Here is an 18,965-nt window from a genome sequence, read left to right as displayed (position 1 = left end):
CCACAATTATCATTACTAACATATACAGTCTAGGTTGTGCATTAAGTTTTGCAAGAGTTTTCTTTAGACGATTAACTTCCTGGTTCCTAAAAGTCTTTGCTTTTTCAATAAACTGTAACTAAATATTCTTCAACTTCACAAACTGTTCTTGCATTTTTTGTCACTTTGAGAAAGGACTTTATGTCCTCCACACTGTAAGACCGGCTGAAAAATCCACTCTGAGGTAAATTACATAAAACACTACATTCAGAGAAATCGCTTTCACTCTCTGTATCAGTCGGACTAAAGTCACAATCACCCATTCTTTTCGCCTGTTTACCAATATGACGTTGCTTTAGTCTTCTCTTTTGAGGCGTTTTAAAGGCACAATCTTCTGAATCAATCACAGAACACTGATTCCCATCTAAACCGGCTGAAAGTTGCTCAACTGCTACGGCCGAGCCGTCGCTGTTTTGCAACTCGTTCACCTGACCTGCAAACTGATCATTCACCGCGGATACTTTATTTTTCTCCGCCTCAGCGGCACCCACTCTTCACCTCAGTAGTCTTATCTGCCAGTAGAACTTCTGTTACTCTTTCAGCGTCTGCTATTGGTACCAATTTTTGAGCCATACTTGTTTCAGTGACCTCAGCAACAGTAGGTAATGCATTTTTCTCACCATCATCAGTGGATGATTTTTATCAGTCTTATTCAATTTGCCTGGACAAGCGCAGATAAAAATTACATTATAAAACTCGTCATGAGGAAATTTTAAAGACAGATCTAATTCGCCCAGTTTGTCTTGAAGAACCAGTTTGTCTTCACAAACACAAGCAAGATGCTGTTCATGCGAGACACAAACAGAATGTTCTCAGGCCCAATCACTTCTCCTAGCAGCTACACTTTCTATACTGACCGCTGAGTCTATCTTTACGCCTTGATGGCACATAAAAAAAAATCAAAACTCCCGCTACCTGGGGCAGCCATGCTCCCAGAACAAAACCGGGAGCAGACACAGAATATTATACACTTCCTTACCCTCCCAACTAAACTAATAAAGCAAAACCTAAATTTAAATCACCAACAAAACAATAAAAAAAAAAATATTAAGAGAGAGAGAGAGAGAGAGAGAGAGAGAGAGAGAGACTGACTAAATCTGTCATTATGATTGTGGAAAAGTTTGAGTGTGGACTTTCTGAACTTGCAAAACCTGTAGTTTCATGTTGAGTGCAAAGTGCAGAGAGAGAGAGAGAGAGAGAGAGAGAGAGAGACTACATCTGTCATTATGATTGTGGAAAAGTTTATTGAGTGTGGACTTTCTGAACTTGCAAAACCTGTTGTTTCATGTTGAGTGCAAAGTGCAGAGAGAGAGAGAGAGAGAGAGAGAGTTGAACGTGAACGTGAACTTGAACGTGAGGGAGGGAGTGAGGGAGGGAGGACAAGATAAGCTGTGATTTGTATATACAGTATAAGCATTGCAAGACTGACAGCACATAATGTAATTTAACACAGAAGAGCTTCAAGAAACATTTGAGGAGAGCAAAAGAGAAGAACAAAAGAAAAAGGGAAAGGGAAAAGATTGAGAAAACGGTTATAAAGGAACACCTTTTCACCATAATGGAAATCCATGAATCGTCCTCAGTGAGTAAATAAATATTTTAAGTATGTTGAAGTAAATCGCATTAATAAATCAAAAGCTGTTTCATTCACCCTTGGGGGTGAAAAAAATTGGGAATGGGAATTAGCAAGGTATAAATGAAAAAAACAACTGCAATGTAATTGTAATGTGTATGTTCTATTTTAGTTTCGTTTTCAGTCTGTTCCTGCTTTCCTGAGGTCCTAGTTTCCCAGTTTGTTAATTAGTTTCCACAGTCCCTAAATTCCACACACCTGTTCTGTTTCTATTTGATTACATTCTCTGTGTATTTAAACCCTGAGTTCTGTCTGTTCATTGTTCCATATCATCAATGTTTAATTGTTTGTGTTCTTCTGAGTATTCTCAGTGATTATATTATACAATCAGTTTATTTCAACAAATCTCCTGAGTTGTTCGCCTCCTTGCAGCAACCTGTGACAGAATCCGGAACCTAGAATAGATAATTTTTTTCTTTTTCCCCCTTTACTATGGACTTACCAGCTGTTCAACTGCTCTGCCTTGAGCAGGAAGAACAAAGCCTCGAAGACCACACAAGGACATTTTTAGATCAGGGCGGGCAGGCGCCCAGAGCGGAGTAGGTTGGACAGGAAGTTCAGATACAACTTCTGCGGTCGAGGCAGACAGGAAGTTCAGATACGACCTCTGCGGTCACGTCAAGGCAGAAAGAAAGTTAAAATACAACCTCTGCGGTCGTGTCGAGGTTGACAGGAAGTTCAGGTATGACCTCTGCGGTCATGTTGGGGCTAACAGGAAGTTCATTGTTCATGAGGCTGGGCTCTGGGACAGGAGCGAACTCTGGAGCAGACTAATGGGCTTGAGTAGGCTTTGGAGCGGGCTCTTGAACTGAAGCGAAGTGCACGGCCCAAACACACTAAATGGCCATCGCTGTAACAGGGAGTGCAATTGTCAGTGGGACCACTACTGAGACACCCAGACTTGATGCCACTGCAGAAATCGACATCAGAGTTGTGTCTTGTAGACTTGAAGCCAGTCTCAAATGCCTGGGTTGCCTTAATGGCTTCATGTGTAACGTTCATGTCGACCGGTAACACTGTCCATGACAGCTGAAGGCTCTGGCGAAACAACCATGACGCCTGGAGGCTCTGGTGCGGTGGCTATCTTGTGAAGAGGCTCTGGCCATCTTGTTAAGTTCCAGCTTAACCCCTTCCTCATCACCCCCAATTTTGGCAAGTGCTGCATACATGAAATGCCCAAAATAAAAAGGTTACTGCTCATAAGTAATTCTGAATAGAAACATAACACACATACATTTAGAAAGCCAACCCTTGAGAGTTTATAGTTCAAGACTCTAAATTAACCAGACTGTTATTAATATTGAGATATATAAGCTCAAACATATTTTGAACTAAAATAATCCAGGATCACCAGTGATCCCTGACAGGTAAGGGGTTTTTAAGTAAGTTCAGTGATGTTTCATTTTTGTTTTAAAAAAAAGTTATTCATTTAGTTAATTTATATATATATAGCCGCCCTTGAGTAAACTCTGATGTCATCGTCCAGCTCAGTTCAGTTCTTGTATAATAGTGTCAATGCAGGCAGATCAATATTATTGTTGAATATTAGATTTAATGTTAAATTTAATGTCCCCAACTAAGCAAGCCAAGCCAGTGGCAACAAAGGTGGAAAAAGGCGTCAGTGGCAAGGAACCAAAACTCCATCAGGTGGCAGAATGGAGAAAAAAACCTTGGGAGAACCCAGGCTCAGTCGGTGGGCCAGTTCTACTCTAGCCAATGAATGAACAGTGTATGATTATGATTCAGGCAGCATTACAGGTCAGAAGTCAGACTGGTTTGGAACAGTCAGAATATTATCCAGTTAAAACTGGTTGAAGATCGGAGTCATCGGAGTGTGATGTCTGTGTGATCCACCGTGAGTCTAGTCATTACAATTTCCTCTCTCCTGGTCCTTTCCATGTAACTCTTTATACTGACTAATTTTTGTATTTTATAATATCTCCTTCCTTTCCTGTCTTCCTCCCACAATTTCTGCCATATTTCAAGTCCTTTCTTCTTAACCACCGCTTTTCCTTCGCCTTTTCCTACAGTGGAATTGTAACTGTTATTACCTTTAGCAATGCCTCTTTAGCCAGTTTGTCTGCAATCCCGTTCCCTTTAACCCCCTCATGTGCTGCCTGGCACCCGACAAAACTACATCTATGCCACCCCAATGTAATCTTAGCAAACTGTGATAAAGTTCTATTAGTAGGTCTTCTCTGACTGATATCATTGACTATATGCTTTTTATGATAGCTAAAGAGTCTGTGCATAGTACCACCCTATCAGGTCTGACCTCTTCAACCCACTGTAATGCAATAATGACTGCCACTATTTCTGCTGTATATACAGATAACCGGTCAGATAGTCTTTTGGAGAGATTTATTTTAAATTCTGGTATATGAACTCCAACTCCCACACATTCCTGTTTGTTCTTGGATCCGTCTGTGTAAATCTTTAAATAATTATAATAACTGTTTCTAATGTAAATGCTTGTTTTAACTCTCACTTCCTCTGTTCTCCATTCTCTTTTCTTTTCCAGGATATTAATATCGGCCTTTACTTCTGGAAAAGCCATGGTGAAACATTACTAACTGGATTGGCCGTGGTGAAATCTAAGGCTTCCATTTCATATTCCCTCACTCTTTTTTCCCTTGTCCATCCAAACCCAAGCCCCTGAAACTTGGAATACTCCCAACATTCCTGTATTGTTTCTTTTGTTGGGTTTTCTTTCCCACTTCCTTTTAATCTGATCCTTGACTTGACTTGACTGATCCAATAATATGCCAACGCTAATTTCTCTCTTCTTAACTCCAGTGGTATCTCTCCTGCTTCTATGAGTATTGCATTAATGGGGGTTGTCTTAACAGCTCCGATGCATACACGTAATGCTCTATACTGTAATCTATTATTTTTTTCCAATATTGTTTTTGCCGCTGCTCCATAAACTACAAAACCATAATCTATTGATGACCTCAGACATGCCCTATAGATCTTCACAGAGAATGATTGAATAAACCAAGTATATTTAGTCAGAGTTATCAAGGGTAATGACACACAGGTGGAAGTGATAAAACAATAATGAATCCAGGCAATGGGTAATGGAAAGTGTAGTTGTTGATTGAGTGGCAATAGTCTGGGGTGGAGTGCGCTCTGGTGGTTATCAAGGGCACTCCAGCTGGTGATCGTGACAGTTTTCTCCATGATAATATTTTTAAATTCCATTTATTTCACCAAATGTTATGTGTCGCGAGCCTCCTTGCAGCAACCTGTGACAGTAATGGAATGGAAATGGAAATACACAGTTCAGAAAGTGTGAAAATAAACAAGAAAATCACATGATATCAGTGTGAAAATAACTTAAGTGCAATATACTTTAGGCTAGTGTTTCCCAACCGTGTGTGCCGTCTGGCAAGAGCAGCGGTGACGTGTAAAAAATCCTTAACATTTTTTGAAATTGGTAAAAACTGTAAAAAATATATAATAAAATAAAAAATAAAAAAATCCACATCATAAGAAGGGTTGGTCTGAATTTCGGCTTGAGATTGTACATCATTTTCATTCCCGTGCTCACATCCAAAGTGTGCACACGCTGCCTCTCAAACAGCTTGCAAGGGCCAAATAGATTTCTTTTTCGCGGCTTGTTGCTCTTAAAGGAGCTGTATTTAAGAAATGTATTTCAATTAATCATAAAATGGCCCTGATATGTCACTAGACATTAAGAAATCAGGTTCATTTCAAATACTTATATCACTGACAACAGTAGTCCGGCCAGGATATTGTCATTTAAAAAGTGAAGTTGCAGCCCTCAACTGATGTTGATGTTGTCATCTTGTGTTTTGGCCTGAAGCGCCACTCTCCACCTATCTACCAATCACGAAGTCAGTAGTGTTTCGGCATCGGGGTTGCCAGCTCTGCTCTAGTTACCACAGCTACGTAGCAGCCTACGTTCCTGCTGGATCCTGCAACCTATCTGGCAACCTCGGGTCAGGGGGGAGGGGGAGGGGATACACCGCTCTACAGTAATTTGAAAGTGATTGCAGTACCAGTTTTGGCCACAATCTTACATACAGCTCCTTTAATCAAGTTGTTAATCAAATAACAAAAGGCAAAGAGAAAATCACTCACTGCTCTTGACTGAATAACTTTTGTAACTTTATTTGATTCATCTGTTTATAATTTTTACAATGAAAATGATACAAGATCATTTTACTTTTAATTATGTTGTTTAGTTCTGTATTATTTCTTACCCGAATAGCCCTACTACTGTTAGACCTACCTGAAAACCTTTTTATTTTCCTAGAGGCAATTTATGTCATTTGTGTCTTTGTTCCAGTTTGTTTATTTGTGCTATTGTTAGTGATTTTTTATGTTTTTTATTTTTTTTATTACTGACTGTTTTTTTAATTCAATTCAAAGTTTGAAATCAAGCTATCTTGTGCTACTGCAACAAAATTGCCCCATTGTAAAAACACAAATACATTGAGTGAGCAAATACTTAGATGAGATAGATATAATGGCAATTGAGCAATGTCTATATATTTCACAGGTTGTTTTTGTTTTTGTTTCATGTTCAGGAGCACATTCAAGCTCAAACCGGTGCACAACGTTTTGCTACGGTTTCCGGGTTGAACGACATGTTTCCTGGAAACAGTGTTCTTATGAAAAGAAAATATATTTCCCTATATGAATGATCAATATATTAAGTGGTTTAACAGTATATTTGAAAATATACAATATACAATAATATATTGTATTAATATATTACAATATATCGAATAATACCTAAGGAATTTCCGCTTTTCATATATTGAAAAATATGTGACAACATACTAATATATCATAATGTATGTAATTTTATATTCAGTAATACACTTCATAATATATATATGTGATAAGATATGCTACTGCATGTGTAATATATTGGAGATATATTTACTCATGCAACATAAACATAGCCTGGCAAGCCAGACCTACATCAAGATGTTAGGTCTGGCAACTCACCATTGGCACGGCTCAATCCGAGGGGCGGGATAAACGGTTGTCTTTCAAATTCCCTCTGCACGCAATAGGATAGCGCTACAACCAACCAGAGCGTTTTCCCACCAGCGGAGCTAGTAGATTAAACTTTTGCCGTATCTGGGGTGCGTTTCCGTACAACTATATAGCTCGCTGCTTAACTACCATAGTACGATGCATCGTTGGAGAAATCAACTAGCTAGTCACGACTGTTTCCCGAAACCGTATGTCGCAAAGTATCGTTCAACCACGTTGGTTTATGACGTCTCGCACGTGGTGGACTAATAACTTATTTTAATTAATCTGTTTGAGATCGAATTAACGCTAGATTTTGTCATATAAGTTACAGACATGGCATCTGAAGACCATTTCTAATTTTTCTCAGTTATTTTGCTTTATTACCAGACTCAATATTTGGCTCTTTCTTACATAGTAGCGCACGTTCGCACATGCGCAGTCTTCAAAAACGGTGCTTTAAATCTCTCGACAAACTAAAAGACGTTTTAGTTACTAAAAGACAAAATTACATTTGTATGTATTCTAAATAAATAACACGGGTTGTACTGAATGTCAGCTTGCTTATTTTGCTCAAGATAAGGATTTATTCAGTCTACATCTCATGTAAACTAGAAACTATGCTTCTAACCACAGCTCGAGAGCTGTCGTTCCAACCACACAAGTTTGCGATGCTGTTTGCGAACGTTCGTTGGAACGATTGTTTCGGGAAACACCAAATCGTTGAACTATGCTGATAACGACGGAACTTCCGACCGCTTTCGGGAAACGCACCCCTGGTCGGCAAAACTACACATCTTTTTTAAGAATGACTTAAGTGCTGTTCTTTGTTCTTTTCTCAAAGAAAAGCTTAACTGCAAGTCCTCCAGAGTCGCGGCCAAAGCCAATTCGAAAGACCGCTGTTCGCCAGCAGCAGCCAGCCATTCTTTGTTTTCAAGTAGCAGGGAATTCACACGGAACTGCCACAACTCTGTCGTCATTATGTTAAGCCCGCCCACCGACTCTTCTTCTTCTTCTTCTTCTGGTATTTAATGGCGGATTGGCAGACCAACATAAATGGTGCATTTCCGCCACCTACTGATCTGGAGTGTGGAGTGTACTTGGCTTTGGAAGAAATGAAATGAAATGAAAAAAAAAAAAAAAAAAAATTTAATTCTATTTATTATTCCTGTTTTATTTAGATATTTAATTAGTAATTCATGAATTCTTGATTGTCTTGTCCCATTTCCTAACAATACTTTTATTGAAATTGTATCAACTCCCATCCTTCGTAACTCTTGACTTAACTGTTGTCTCTCCCTTTCATATGCAGCACATTCTAAAAGAATATGCTGCACTGTTTCTAAATCCCCGCAATTATCACAGTTTCCTGTATCATGCTTCCCTATTTTATAAAGACTATAATTTAATGCAGTGTGACCAATTCTTAACCTTGTAATAATGACATCTTTTTTCCTATTTCCATATCTTTTCCTCTCATTTCCAACCCGTTCCTGAATTTGATAAAGATGTCTTCCTTTAGAGTCACTATTCCATATCTTTTGCCATCTTTTACTAATTTCAATTGCTATTAATCTCTTGATTTCTGATTTACTTAGTGATACATTAATTTCTATTTGTGGATGATTTAATGCTTTCTTTGCCAACTTGTCTACCTCCTCATTACCATCCACACCCACATGTGCTGGCACCCAGAGGAAGAATACCAATACCCCTAACTGCCTTGCTCTAAATAAACATTGCAAAACTTCCGCCCACCGACTCTATACACGATTTGATTCATGATTTTCCAGCTCGAAAGTCAACGGAGAGTTGCTAGACTACCCTGGCTGCAAAATTAATTTTGCTGCCGCTAGGGTGCGTCTAGATTCTAGGCTAACATAAACACACATATATAGAGAAATATATAATGTAATATATTTCTTAATTATTTACATTATAAATATTTTGTATTTTCAAGCTAGTTAAGCTGCATGCACTAAAGTATTTAGCCAAGAGACTATCACTGCTGAGGAGTACGCAGCCGTTACTTTTAAAATACAGGCTCTAATCTTCAGCACAATGGTAACCCCAAAAACTCACACATACCATAAATCCTTTTTAAATTCCAAAATAATAGAACATTAAATACTAACAGATCAACCGACTTTGTATCAGCACTTCCTTGTGTGTAGTGTGAATAGAACACACCAGAAACCTAACACATACATGATCAATGTATATATTGCAGTATATTGAAAAATATAAGTACTAGTTTCCCATAAATGGAAATGGATTATTTAATATATCACATTATATTTTGCAGTATATTCCCATATATTTTTTGTTAATATTTTTGTTAATTCAGAGGAAATTATTGATTGCGAAGCCCTATACTTTCAATGGATGGACAAAAAATGTGATAATATTCAAAATAAATGATAGTATATAGTGGTTATTCCCCGTGGTATCGAAAATGGTATAGAATATTGATACTTTTCAAGGTATCTTATCGAAGTTAAGTCTCTTATCATCAGAGCTCATAAAAGGTCTGTCTTAAAAGGTTTGTAAATGCTGTATTTAAAAATCTATTTCTTTGTGTATGTTTTGCATTTTTCTTTTCTTCCTCTGAAACCTGAAAAACCTGATTATTCCTACGCAGGGATTAATGCAGTGAAACCACAGCAATAACTTGAGACTTTTTAAAACTTTAGATGAAACTACCTGGTCGGCCTGAACTGTTTGATTTTGAGGGTGTTTCTATGATCCACTACTTCACTGACAACTGGGAAAAGGTGAAAAACTTTCAAGCAAGACCTGATGACATTCTGATCGCCACTTACCCCAAAGCAGGTGAGGGTACTGCATGATTAATACATTTTGCCAGCATGTGATGTGACCACGGATCTATATACAGTATACAGTACATACATGCCATACGTTTAAAAGTTTTAGGTCAGTAATATTTTTTATGTTTTTGAAAGACTTCTCTTATGCTCAACCTGGCTTCATTTATTCTAGTTCAGTAAAAACAGTAATATTGTGAAATATCATAATATTGTATATAATAATAATAATAATAAATATAATTTAAAAAAGCTGTTTTCTATTTGGATAAGAAATCCTTGAGCAGCAAATCAGCATATTTCATGTTTCGAAATACAAGTATTTATACTGCTCTCCTCACGGTAATGCCGGGGACACACTTAACATCTAGCTGAAACATTCTAAGACTGAACTGAACACACTTACACACTTTCCAATGACTGGAGCAGATTTTAAACACTGACTGAACGCAACTGTCTCTGACTCTGCATGTTTGGGCATGATCAGTTGTAAGTATCAAATCACATTCATAATCTGCCTTGCAGTCGTTAAGTGTGTCCCAGCTTATCTGGACTGACAAGTTTCTGAATACTGAATAAGCGTTGCCTACATGTAGATGTTTTCATCTGACATCTCAAAATTGTAGAAGTTTTATTTCTGGGTCACTAGGTATGCAGGCCACCCTGCCCTCTGACTGAGGGAAGGAGGGAGGGAGAATGAGAAGGAGGGAGGGAGAGAAGGAGGGAGGGAGAGAAGGAGGGAGGGAGGGAGGGAGGGAGATAAGGAGGGAGGGAGAGAAGGAGGGTTGATTTAGTAAAATCAGTCATCAGGAGGGGGGCAGGAGAGTGTGTAGTTGTTGGTTTAGTGCAGTGCTTCTCAAACCAGTCCTGGGGACCACATTTTTGGATGTCTTCCCCCTTTTAACACACCTGATTCCACACATCAGCTCATTAGTAGAAATTGCAAGTTCAAGGGAGACATACAAAATATGCAGTGGTTTGAGAAGCACTAGTTTAGTGGACTCATTCTGAGTGATCATTATGCAAGCATGAGAGAATAACCTTTGAAAAAATGTATATGATCCTCCCTAGATGTAGTGCCCCAGGCATGTGCTTCAATGCTCATTGTTAATCTGTCCCTGAAAATTTTCAATAAAATGCTTTTTTAGGACTTCTCTTTGGTCTTGTTTGAGTTCTGAAAGTGTTTAGGCCTATATTACATTGTAGCAGTATAAACTACTATTTAAAACATTTCTTATAATTCAAATTCAAAGTTTGATTCCAAACCTGCAATTGTTCTAGATGTCACCTTAGATGTAGTACACATTACCGATTTCAGACACAAAAAGTGATTTAAAAATATCCCTCTAATAGAGGATTTTAATCATGCAGAATTCTCGCCATTCTTCTTCTAGGTACCACATGGGTTTCTTATATTCTAGACCTTCTGTATTTTGGTAAGGATGATCAAGAGCGCCAGACTTCCCAGCCTATCCATATGAGAGTGCCATTCCTGGAGTCAAGTTTTCAAATTATACCATCAGGTCAGAGATCACAGCATAATGGATGTCCACTGAATTTGTTTGTGTTTCATGTTCACTATTAAACTTTGTTTTACATTTTCACTGTAAAAAAAATATTACAATGTCTTACAAGTCCATTATATACTTTTGAATTATGAACTGAACCAAGATCACAAGTTATTAACAGATTTAGTGTTGCTATTCCACAATATTTTAAAGTCCTTCATGTATTCTGTTTTCTAACTTGCATGTATTTTATTTTATTTATTTATTTATTTTATTTATATTAATTTGTATTCTATGATTATAAATTTTAAAACATTTGGGCCTGGTTTCACAGACAGGGCTTAGACTGAGCCAGGATTAGGCCTTAGTTCAATTAGGGCATTTAAGTAGCTTTTATAAACATGCCTTAAAGTGGCAGTGCAAGTTGCTTTCAGTTAAAGCAGCTCAAACATGCATTTTAGTCTGGGACTAGGCTGAAGCCTTCTCTGTGAAACCAAGGGTTGAAAAGCCATGGAAAGACTGAAAAATCCAGAATTTCTGGAAATTCTCAGAAAAATCCTGTGGCCCCCAGGACGGGGCGCGTAAAAATACATCAAGCAGCTCCTTCTCTACTCCCTTATGACACCACTGTTCCATCCTCGCCACCTTCTGTGTTTCGGGGGCAACAGCAAAATGTTTTTATGTGTTTAAAATGTGTTTACAGCGAAATGTTGAATGTTCTGTTGCTTTCTGCTGTCTCCCAGGACAAGACCAAGTATGAAATTAGTTGAAATTAGTTGAAATTAGAACCCCTTTCAGAGAAGTTGGCAGCTTGCAAACTACCACCAAGTATCTCTCCTTGGGTCCTAAAGACAGTAGAAAAAGGTTACAGAATACAATTTGCGCACTGCCCTCCGTGTTTCAACAGCATGGTCTCCACTACCATAAAACTGGAGCAAGTGCATTTGCTGTCACAAGAGCTGCAATCTCTTCTGGGCAAAGGGGCCATAGAACATGTTCCCCTCCCAGAGAGAGAGTCGGGCTACTACAGTCGGTACTTTCTGGTTCCCAAAAAAGATGGGGGGTTGCGTCCAATTTTAGATCTTCTCGGTCTGAACCGTTCTCTCAGAACATACAAGATGATTGTGTCTCAAATTCAACACAAAAATTGGTTTGTCACAGTCGATCTCAAGGATGCATATTTTCAAATAGAAATTTTGCCACAACACGGGAAGTTCCTGAGGTTCGCTTTCTGGGGCAAAGCTTAAAAATATCGGGTTCTTCCATTCTTCCTAGCCTTGTCACCCCGCACACAATGCATGGATGTAGCTCTGGCTCCGCTGCGACTCTAGGGCATCTGCATTTTGAATTACATAGACAACTGGCTGATCCTGGCCCAGTCTCAAGAGCTTGCGCTCCAGCATCAGGATGTTGTCCTCGCTCATCTTGTATCTCTGGGGTTAAGACTCAGCGCCAAGAAAAGCGTTCTCTTGCCTGCCCAGAGGACAACTTACTTAGGGGTTGTATGGCACTCAGTCATCATGCGGGCACAACTGTCTCCCGCACATATCGAGACCATCTTAAACACCCTGAGCAATATCAGGCTAGGTCAGGAAATTACTTTTCATCACTTTCAAAGAAGTCTAGGTCTTATGGCAGCTGAGTCCATGGTGATACCTATGGGCCTTCTTGAAGGCACATGAGACCATTTCAGTTGTGTCTCAAAGCCAGGGGTTTTCATCCAAGGGCCAAACCCTAAAGACAAATAAGGGTTACGCGCCACGGGCTTACACGCCCCGGTTCCTCACCTTGAGTCCCACATTAGGCGCGTGTTTTCATCGCAAGATGCTAACGACAGACGCTTTCCGTACGGGCTTGGGAGCAGTCTTAGATGGCCGTCCAGCCCAAGGGATCTGGGGAGGTCATCATCTCCATTGGCATATCAATTACCCTGGCCCTCATCATTATAAGAGTTGCCCATCTCTGCAATAGCCTACATTAAGGCAAGGCAAGGCAAGGCAAGGCAAGTTTATTTATATAGCACATTTCATACACAATGGTAATTCAAAGTGCTTTACATAGAAGAAATTAAAATAAGAAAAAGAAATAAGAATAATTAAAACAGTTTAGAAAAATTAAATAAAATACAGAACTTTTAAAAGTAAAAATAAAAAGAATATTATTATAGATCTTTCCTTCAAAGGATTCCCTTAAGACTTAAATCTTTCCTTCTTTTAACCTTCAATCTTCTTACGACTTCCATCTATCAACTTTCCTTTAACTTTCTTTTCTCCCTCATTTACTCACACGTTCTTTTCACTTTCTTTAGCACTGCGTTCACATTCTTTCTCAGACGAAAACTTTAATATCGTCATTTAAATACTGTTCTACTTTCAAACCCACATTAATACACGTCACTTTCACATTATCACTTTCTTTTACCTTCTGAGTGGGCATTTACAGTTTCGGGCTAAATGCCCTGCTGACATAGGAGAAATTAAAATAATTAAAAGAAATAAGAATAATTAAAACAGTTTAGAAAAATAAAATAAAATACAGTACAGTACAAACAGTCGGACGAACAGCGGCACAGTGCTCATTCAGTAAATGCATAGCTAAACAGAAGTGTTTTGAGTCTGGATTTGAATGTGACCACTGTAGGAGCACATCTGATCTCTTCTGGAAGCTGGTTCCAGCTGCGGCTGGCATAATAGCTAAAAGCGGACTCGCCATGCTTAGAGTGAACCCTTGGTATTTCTAGCAGATATGATCCTAATGATCTGAGTGATCTGTTGGGTTTATATTCAGTGAGCATATCTGCAATGTATTGAGGTCCTAGGCCATTGAATGATTTATATACCAGTAATAATACTTTAAAATCAATCCTAAATCTAACTGGGAGCCAGTGTAAAGACCTGAGGACTGGTGTGATATGTTCATATTTTCTGGTTCTGCTCAGAATCCTAGCGGCAGCGTTCTGTATGAGCTGCAACTGTCTTATGGTCTTTTTGGGGAGGCCAGTGAGGAGTCCATTACAATAATCCACCCTGCTGGTGATGAAAGCATGCACAAGTTTCTCTAAGTCTTGTCTGGAAACAAAGCATCTAATTCTTGCAATATTTTTCAGATGATAGTATGCTGATTTAGTTATTGCTTTGACATGACTACTGAAACTAAGGTCTGACTCTAGTGTCACACCAAGATTCCTGACTTGATGTTTAGTTGTTTGACCCCTAGAGTGAAGGTATGCGTTCACCTTGAGAACTTCATCTTTGTTTCCAAACGCAATAACTTCAGTTTTGTCTTTGTTTAACTGAAGAAAGTTTTGACACATCCAACTGTTGACTTCGTCAATGCATTGGCACAGGGAGTCAATGGGGCTGTAATCATTAGGCGATAGGGCTAAGTACAGCTGTGTGCCGTCTGCATAGCTGTGGTAAGCAATTTGGTTATTTCTCATTATTTGGCTCATTGGGAGCATATACAGGTTGAACAGGAGTGGCGCAAGAATTGAGCCTTGAGGGACTCCGCATTTCATGGATGTCCACTCAGACTTATGGTCTCCTATACTAACATAATAACCTCTCCCATCTAAGTATGACCTGAACCATTTTAGGACTATCCCAGAAAGCCCCACCCAGTTTTCCAGCCTGTCAAGAAGTATGTTATGATCGACAGTGTCAAATGCAGCACTGAGGTCGAGTAGTACCAGCACTGATAATTTTCCTGAATCAGTATTTAAGCGAATATCGTTTATTATCTTTATGAGCGCTGTCTCTGTGCTGTGGTGCGGTCGGAAACCAGATTGAAAATTGTCAAAGTATCCATTCGAGCTTAAGAATTTGTTCAGCTGATTGAAGACAACTTTTTCAATGATCTTGCCTATGAAAGGAAGATTTGAGATCGGTCTATAGTTGCTTAATATGGTCTTATCCAGATTGCTCTTTTTCAGGAGGGGCTTGACAACTGCAGTTTTCAGGGAGTTTGGAAAACTCCCAGAAAGAAGTGAGGCATTTACCACTTCTAGAAGATCTGCTTCTAAACTGTTTAGCACACTTTTGAAAAAAGATGTGGGAAGTGTGTCAAGAGTGCATGTTGATGTTTTAAGGTGTTGTATGGTTTCTTCCAAAATTTTGCCATCAATTTCTTTGAAGTCAGACATAGTAACCACTTTCTCAGGTGGTCTGATCTGTCTGACCCCAGCACAACTCAAGGATGTGCTGATCACCTTTCTGATATTATTGATTTTCTCAGAGAAGAAAGAAGCAAACTCACTGCACTTGTTGTCTGAGAGCATTTCACTGGGAATCTGGCTTGGGGGGTTTGTCAGTCTCTCTACAGTAGCAAAAAGAGTGCGGGTATTGTTTAAATTGCTGTTTATAATATTTGAGAAGAAAGTCTGTCTAGCTTTGCCTAGTTCCATATTGAAAGCATGCAGGCTGTCTTTGTAGATGTTATAATGGACTACAAGTTTTGTCTTCCGCCACATGCACTCTGCTTTTCTGCATTGTCTTTTCATATTTTGCACTGCTGTTGAGTTTCTCCAAGGTGCTTTTTGTCTGCCACTCTTCTTCCTGTCTTTAACAGGAGCAATATCATCAATTATATTTTTAACTTTTGAGTTAAAAGAATCAAGGAGAAAATCAACAGAGTCAGCAGATATGCTTGGTGTTAAAGATATAGCCTTCATAAATAGTACACTAGTGTTCTCATTTAAGCATCTCTTCTTGACAGACACAGATCTAGCTTCAGTGGCAGGAGAGATCAATATATCAAAGAAAATACAGAAATGATCAGACAGTGCTACATCCTTAACAACAATCGATGAAATGTTTAGACCCTTACTGATAAGTAAATCTAGAGTGTGTCCATGATTGTGTGTGGGTCCATGTACATGCTGAGTCAGATCAAAAGTTTTTAAAACAGTTTTGATTTCTTTTGCCATATTGTTTTCTGCATTATCTATGTGAATGTTAAAATCTCCAGCAATGGCAAAACAGTCAAACTCTGAGGTAATTGTTGATAACAGTTCTGTAAAGTCCTCAGCAAAGGCTGGAGAATATTTTGGAGGCCTGTAAATAATGATGAGTAAAATGCGAGGAGCACCTTTTAACACAGTACCCAGATTAAGAACCAAGGAAATGTGTTTTTTCTTTTCTTTTTTACACAAATTTCTAATCTTTCCCTGTTCAATGTATGTATTCACATACAGTATAGCTCTTATTTTGTAGTCAAGTCACATTTATTTATATAGAGCTTTTTACAATACAGATTGTTTCAAAGCAGCTTTACAGAGATAACAGGAAAATAATGCAACAAAGTTTGTTTCCAGAAGAAAATAGCGTCACAGTCTAGCTTAAGTAAGTAAGTTCAGTGATGTTTAGTAGTGAGTGAGATCATGTCTTGGCTGAGTGACACTGGGACACATTAAATTTAGAGCCACATTGTTCACTAACTTTTTCAGGAACGGAACTGGCTGATAATCTGATCACGTCGCCTCGTCTCATCAAAACTCACTTACCCGTTCAGCTTGTGCCCAAGTCCTTCTGGGAGCAGAACTCAAAGGTAGGGGTTTTTTTTTTTTTTTTTTTTTTTTTCACTCTATGACATGACAAACAATAAAAATATAATAAACATACCTGAATGTGACAACATGTCATTAGTCTGCCATAAGTCATGATGATGATGATGATGATGATGTGAAACTCATTTCATGATAATCTTATAAAGTGATTTGAGTAAAATTATGTTCTATCTTGATTTTATTTAATTTTATGATATTTATTCATAAATTCATTTATATACTGTGTATTTATGTTTTAAAGACTCATTTTAAAGACTAATTTAAAGACTCATTTGAATAACCTTTAATAGAAACTGCCTCATTGAATTGCAGTTTTATTGAAATGAAATGTTTAGCATTTGTGGTAATTGCTTTTAAAACTGTTTGTAAAAAAAAAAAAACTACAACTGGAACTATTTAACCTACAAAAAATGGTGGTGATATTAGGACATTGTCGTGTCTAAAATGTTGCTTACTTAGAGTAATTAGGTACTGATTATTTCTGGTAATCCAAAAATTTAAACAGCAACATTATTTTTTACATTTAGGTGTGGTTTTACTTTTTAGCTGTGACACAACCATTTCTTCATCATTATTATTATTTTTATTTTTTTCATGCAAAAGTATACCTGTTACAGCACTCTATATAAATAATCTTTAAATAAAATTACTTCATGTCCTGTTTCATGTTATAATTTTTGTTCACTCATTCTAGATTGTGTATGTAGCTCGGAATGCAAAAGACAATGCAGTTTCATATTTTCATTTTAATCGAATGAACATGGTACAGCCTGAACCAGGAGACTGGAACACCTTCTTACAGAAATTTATGGAAGGAAAGAGTATGGACAATTCTTGTTTAAGTCTAATAATATATTTATTTATTTTTTGTCAGTTACGATTTGAAACTTTTTAAAGAACCATTTTAATATCTGAAAAAAAAAATATATATATATATAAATATAAATATAATATTATAAACTACAAAAACATTAAGAAATCTGTCACTGAGAAACATGATTTAACACCAGCCATGTCCTCTTAGATGTGTTTGGTCCTTGGTACGACCATGTCAGTGGATGGTGGGAGAAGAAACAGACTTATTCTAACCTACTATACTTGTTCTATGAGGATTTGGTTGAAGTAAGTTCTTTTTTCTTTTCTTTTTTATCAAGCGTAAAATCAGTATCTTAAATGTGTCTAAGGTGTATATTTTTCTGTCTTTTTCAGGACACAGGACGTGAGGTGGAACGTTTGTGTTCCTTCTTGGGTTTGTCCACCTCAGTAGAAGAGAGAGAGAACATAACAAAGGGGGTTCAATTTGATGCCATGAAACAGAACAAGATGACCAACTATTCCACAGTCCCAGTCATGGACTTCAAGATCTCACCCTTCATGCGGAAAGGTTAATAAACTACTCAATCATCTAATTTAGTCCCTCTGAATTCCGTCCTTTAACTTGCTTTAATCTTTTCTTTCCAAAAGGCAAAGTTGGAGACTGGAAAAATCACTTCACTGTGGCACAAAATGAACAGTTTGATGAAGTCTACAAACAGAAGATGAAGAATACCACTGTCAAGTTCCGCACTGAGATTAAACTTTAGACTTGAGTTCTCAGTCTTTCTCCAGGGGCCAGTAGCATAAACTTTACCATTTTGTTAAGACGGTGTCTTAAAATCTAGTATGACCGACTAGCAGTTAATCAAGGTAACTTTTTTTTTAATCAAATTAACTTTTCAGTGTCAAATTAGGCCAATCTACGTTTTTATGTAACTGATTTAAAAATAAAAAAAGTTATGAACAGTCTTAAAGAAAAAATAAGATGTCTAACTTTTAAGACTAGTCATAGTGGTTTATGCAACTGGTCCCAGGGTATGATCAAGTGATCAAATGATCAATAAATGATCAAGTGTCTGACAAAATTATATTCCATTTATAGAAATTTGTCCAGTTATTAAATACATTATATAAGTAATCAAAAATAAGTTGATTTCTGTGAAAAACCAGTCATTATGGTGCCAGTAGTGGCCCAAAAATTACACAATGCAACTTTTGTTACAATCAACATGGCCACAGTTGTATTTACAAACAACTAAATAAATCAAACATAATTGGAAATTTGTGTTTTTGTTATTCGTTATTTATAATTTCATGATAATATGACTAGCGTAGTTTTCATTTCAGACACAATTAACTATGACATTTTGCATGTATTTGTATTTTTACCTGGCAAAACAACTTGTGCGCTCACACTCTGGATTATTTTTATTTTTATACATCACTGTATGAGATTATGATAGGTCATACAACTCTGGGAATTCCATGGACCCTTTTCACAGGACATTTCACTAGTAGCATTTTGGTCACACTTTAGATTAGGGTCAAATTACCACTGTTAACTAACT

The 18,965-nt window shown here is 37.7% G+C and overlaps 1 protein-coding gene and 1 long non-coding RNA gene across 3 annotated transcripts; both read left to right on the top strand.

Moving 5' to 3' along the window:
- Nucleotides 1-1,435: 1,435 nt before the first annotated feature.
- On the top strand, nt 1,436-18,678 carry sult1st3 (sulfotransferase family 1, cytosolic sulfotransferase 3). Of its 2 annotated transcripts, none has more exons than XM_082189479.1 (8): nt 1,436-1,621; nt 9,379-9,517; nt 10,905-11,033; nt 16,462-16,562; nt 17,276-17,402; nt 17,606-17,703; nt 17,791-17,965; nt 18,046-18,678. In XM_082189479.1, the coding sequence occupies exons 1-8, from the start codon at nt 1,598-1,600 to the stop codon at nt 18,162-18,164; spliced, it is 912 nt and encodes a 303-aa protein (XP_082045605.1). In that variant the 5' UTR covers nt 1,436-1,597; the 3' UTR covers nt 18,165-18,678. The 2 variants fall into 2 exon arrangements, with proteins under 2 accessions (XP_082045605.1, XP_082045606.1); XM_082189480.1 differs by having other exon boundaries at nt 1,436-1,642.
- On the top strand, nt 12,999-14,561 carry LOC309513574. The gene is made up of 2 exons (XR_014211476.1): nt 12,999-13,446; nt 13,492-14,561. It is a non-coding gene; the product is annotated as an uncharacterized lncRNA (long non-coding RNA).
- Nucleotides 18,679-18,965: the final 287 nt, after the last annotated feature.

Source organism: Leuciscus leuciscus (assembly GCF_965113295.1).
Source record: "Leuciscus leuciscus genome assembly, chromosome: 13".
Classification (NCBI taxonomy): Eukaryota; Metazoa; Chordata; class Actinopteri; order Cypriniformes; family Leuciscidae; genus Leuciscus; species Leuciscus leuciscus.
The sequence above is the reverse complement of the archived record's forward strand: the minus strand, read 5'-3'. Positions and strand labels throughout refer to the sequence as shown.

What these genes read in the sequence shown, in the direction of transcription:
- sult1st3 (XM_082189479.1), top strand. Translation starts at nt 1,598, where the DNA reads ATGGAAATCCATGAATCGTCCTCA. An exon ending in TCTATGAGGATTTGGTTGAA is followed by an intron (nt 17,704 to 17,790) that starts GTAAGTTCTTTT and finishes TGTCTTTTTCAG; the next exon opens with GACACAGGACGTGAGGTGGA. An exon ending in CTCACCCTTCATGCGGAAAG is followed by an intron (nt 17,966 to 18,045) that starts GTTAATAAACTA and finishes TCTTTCCAAAAG; the next exon opens with GCAAAGTTGGAGACTGGAAA.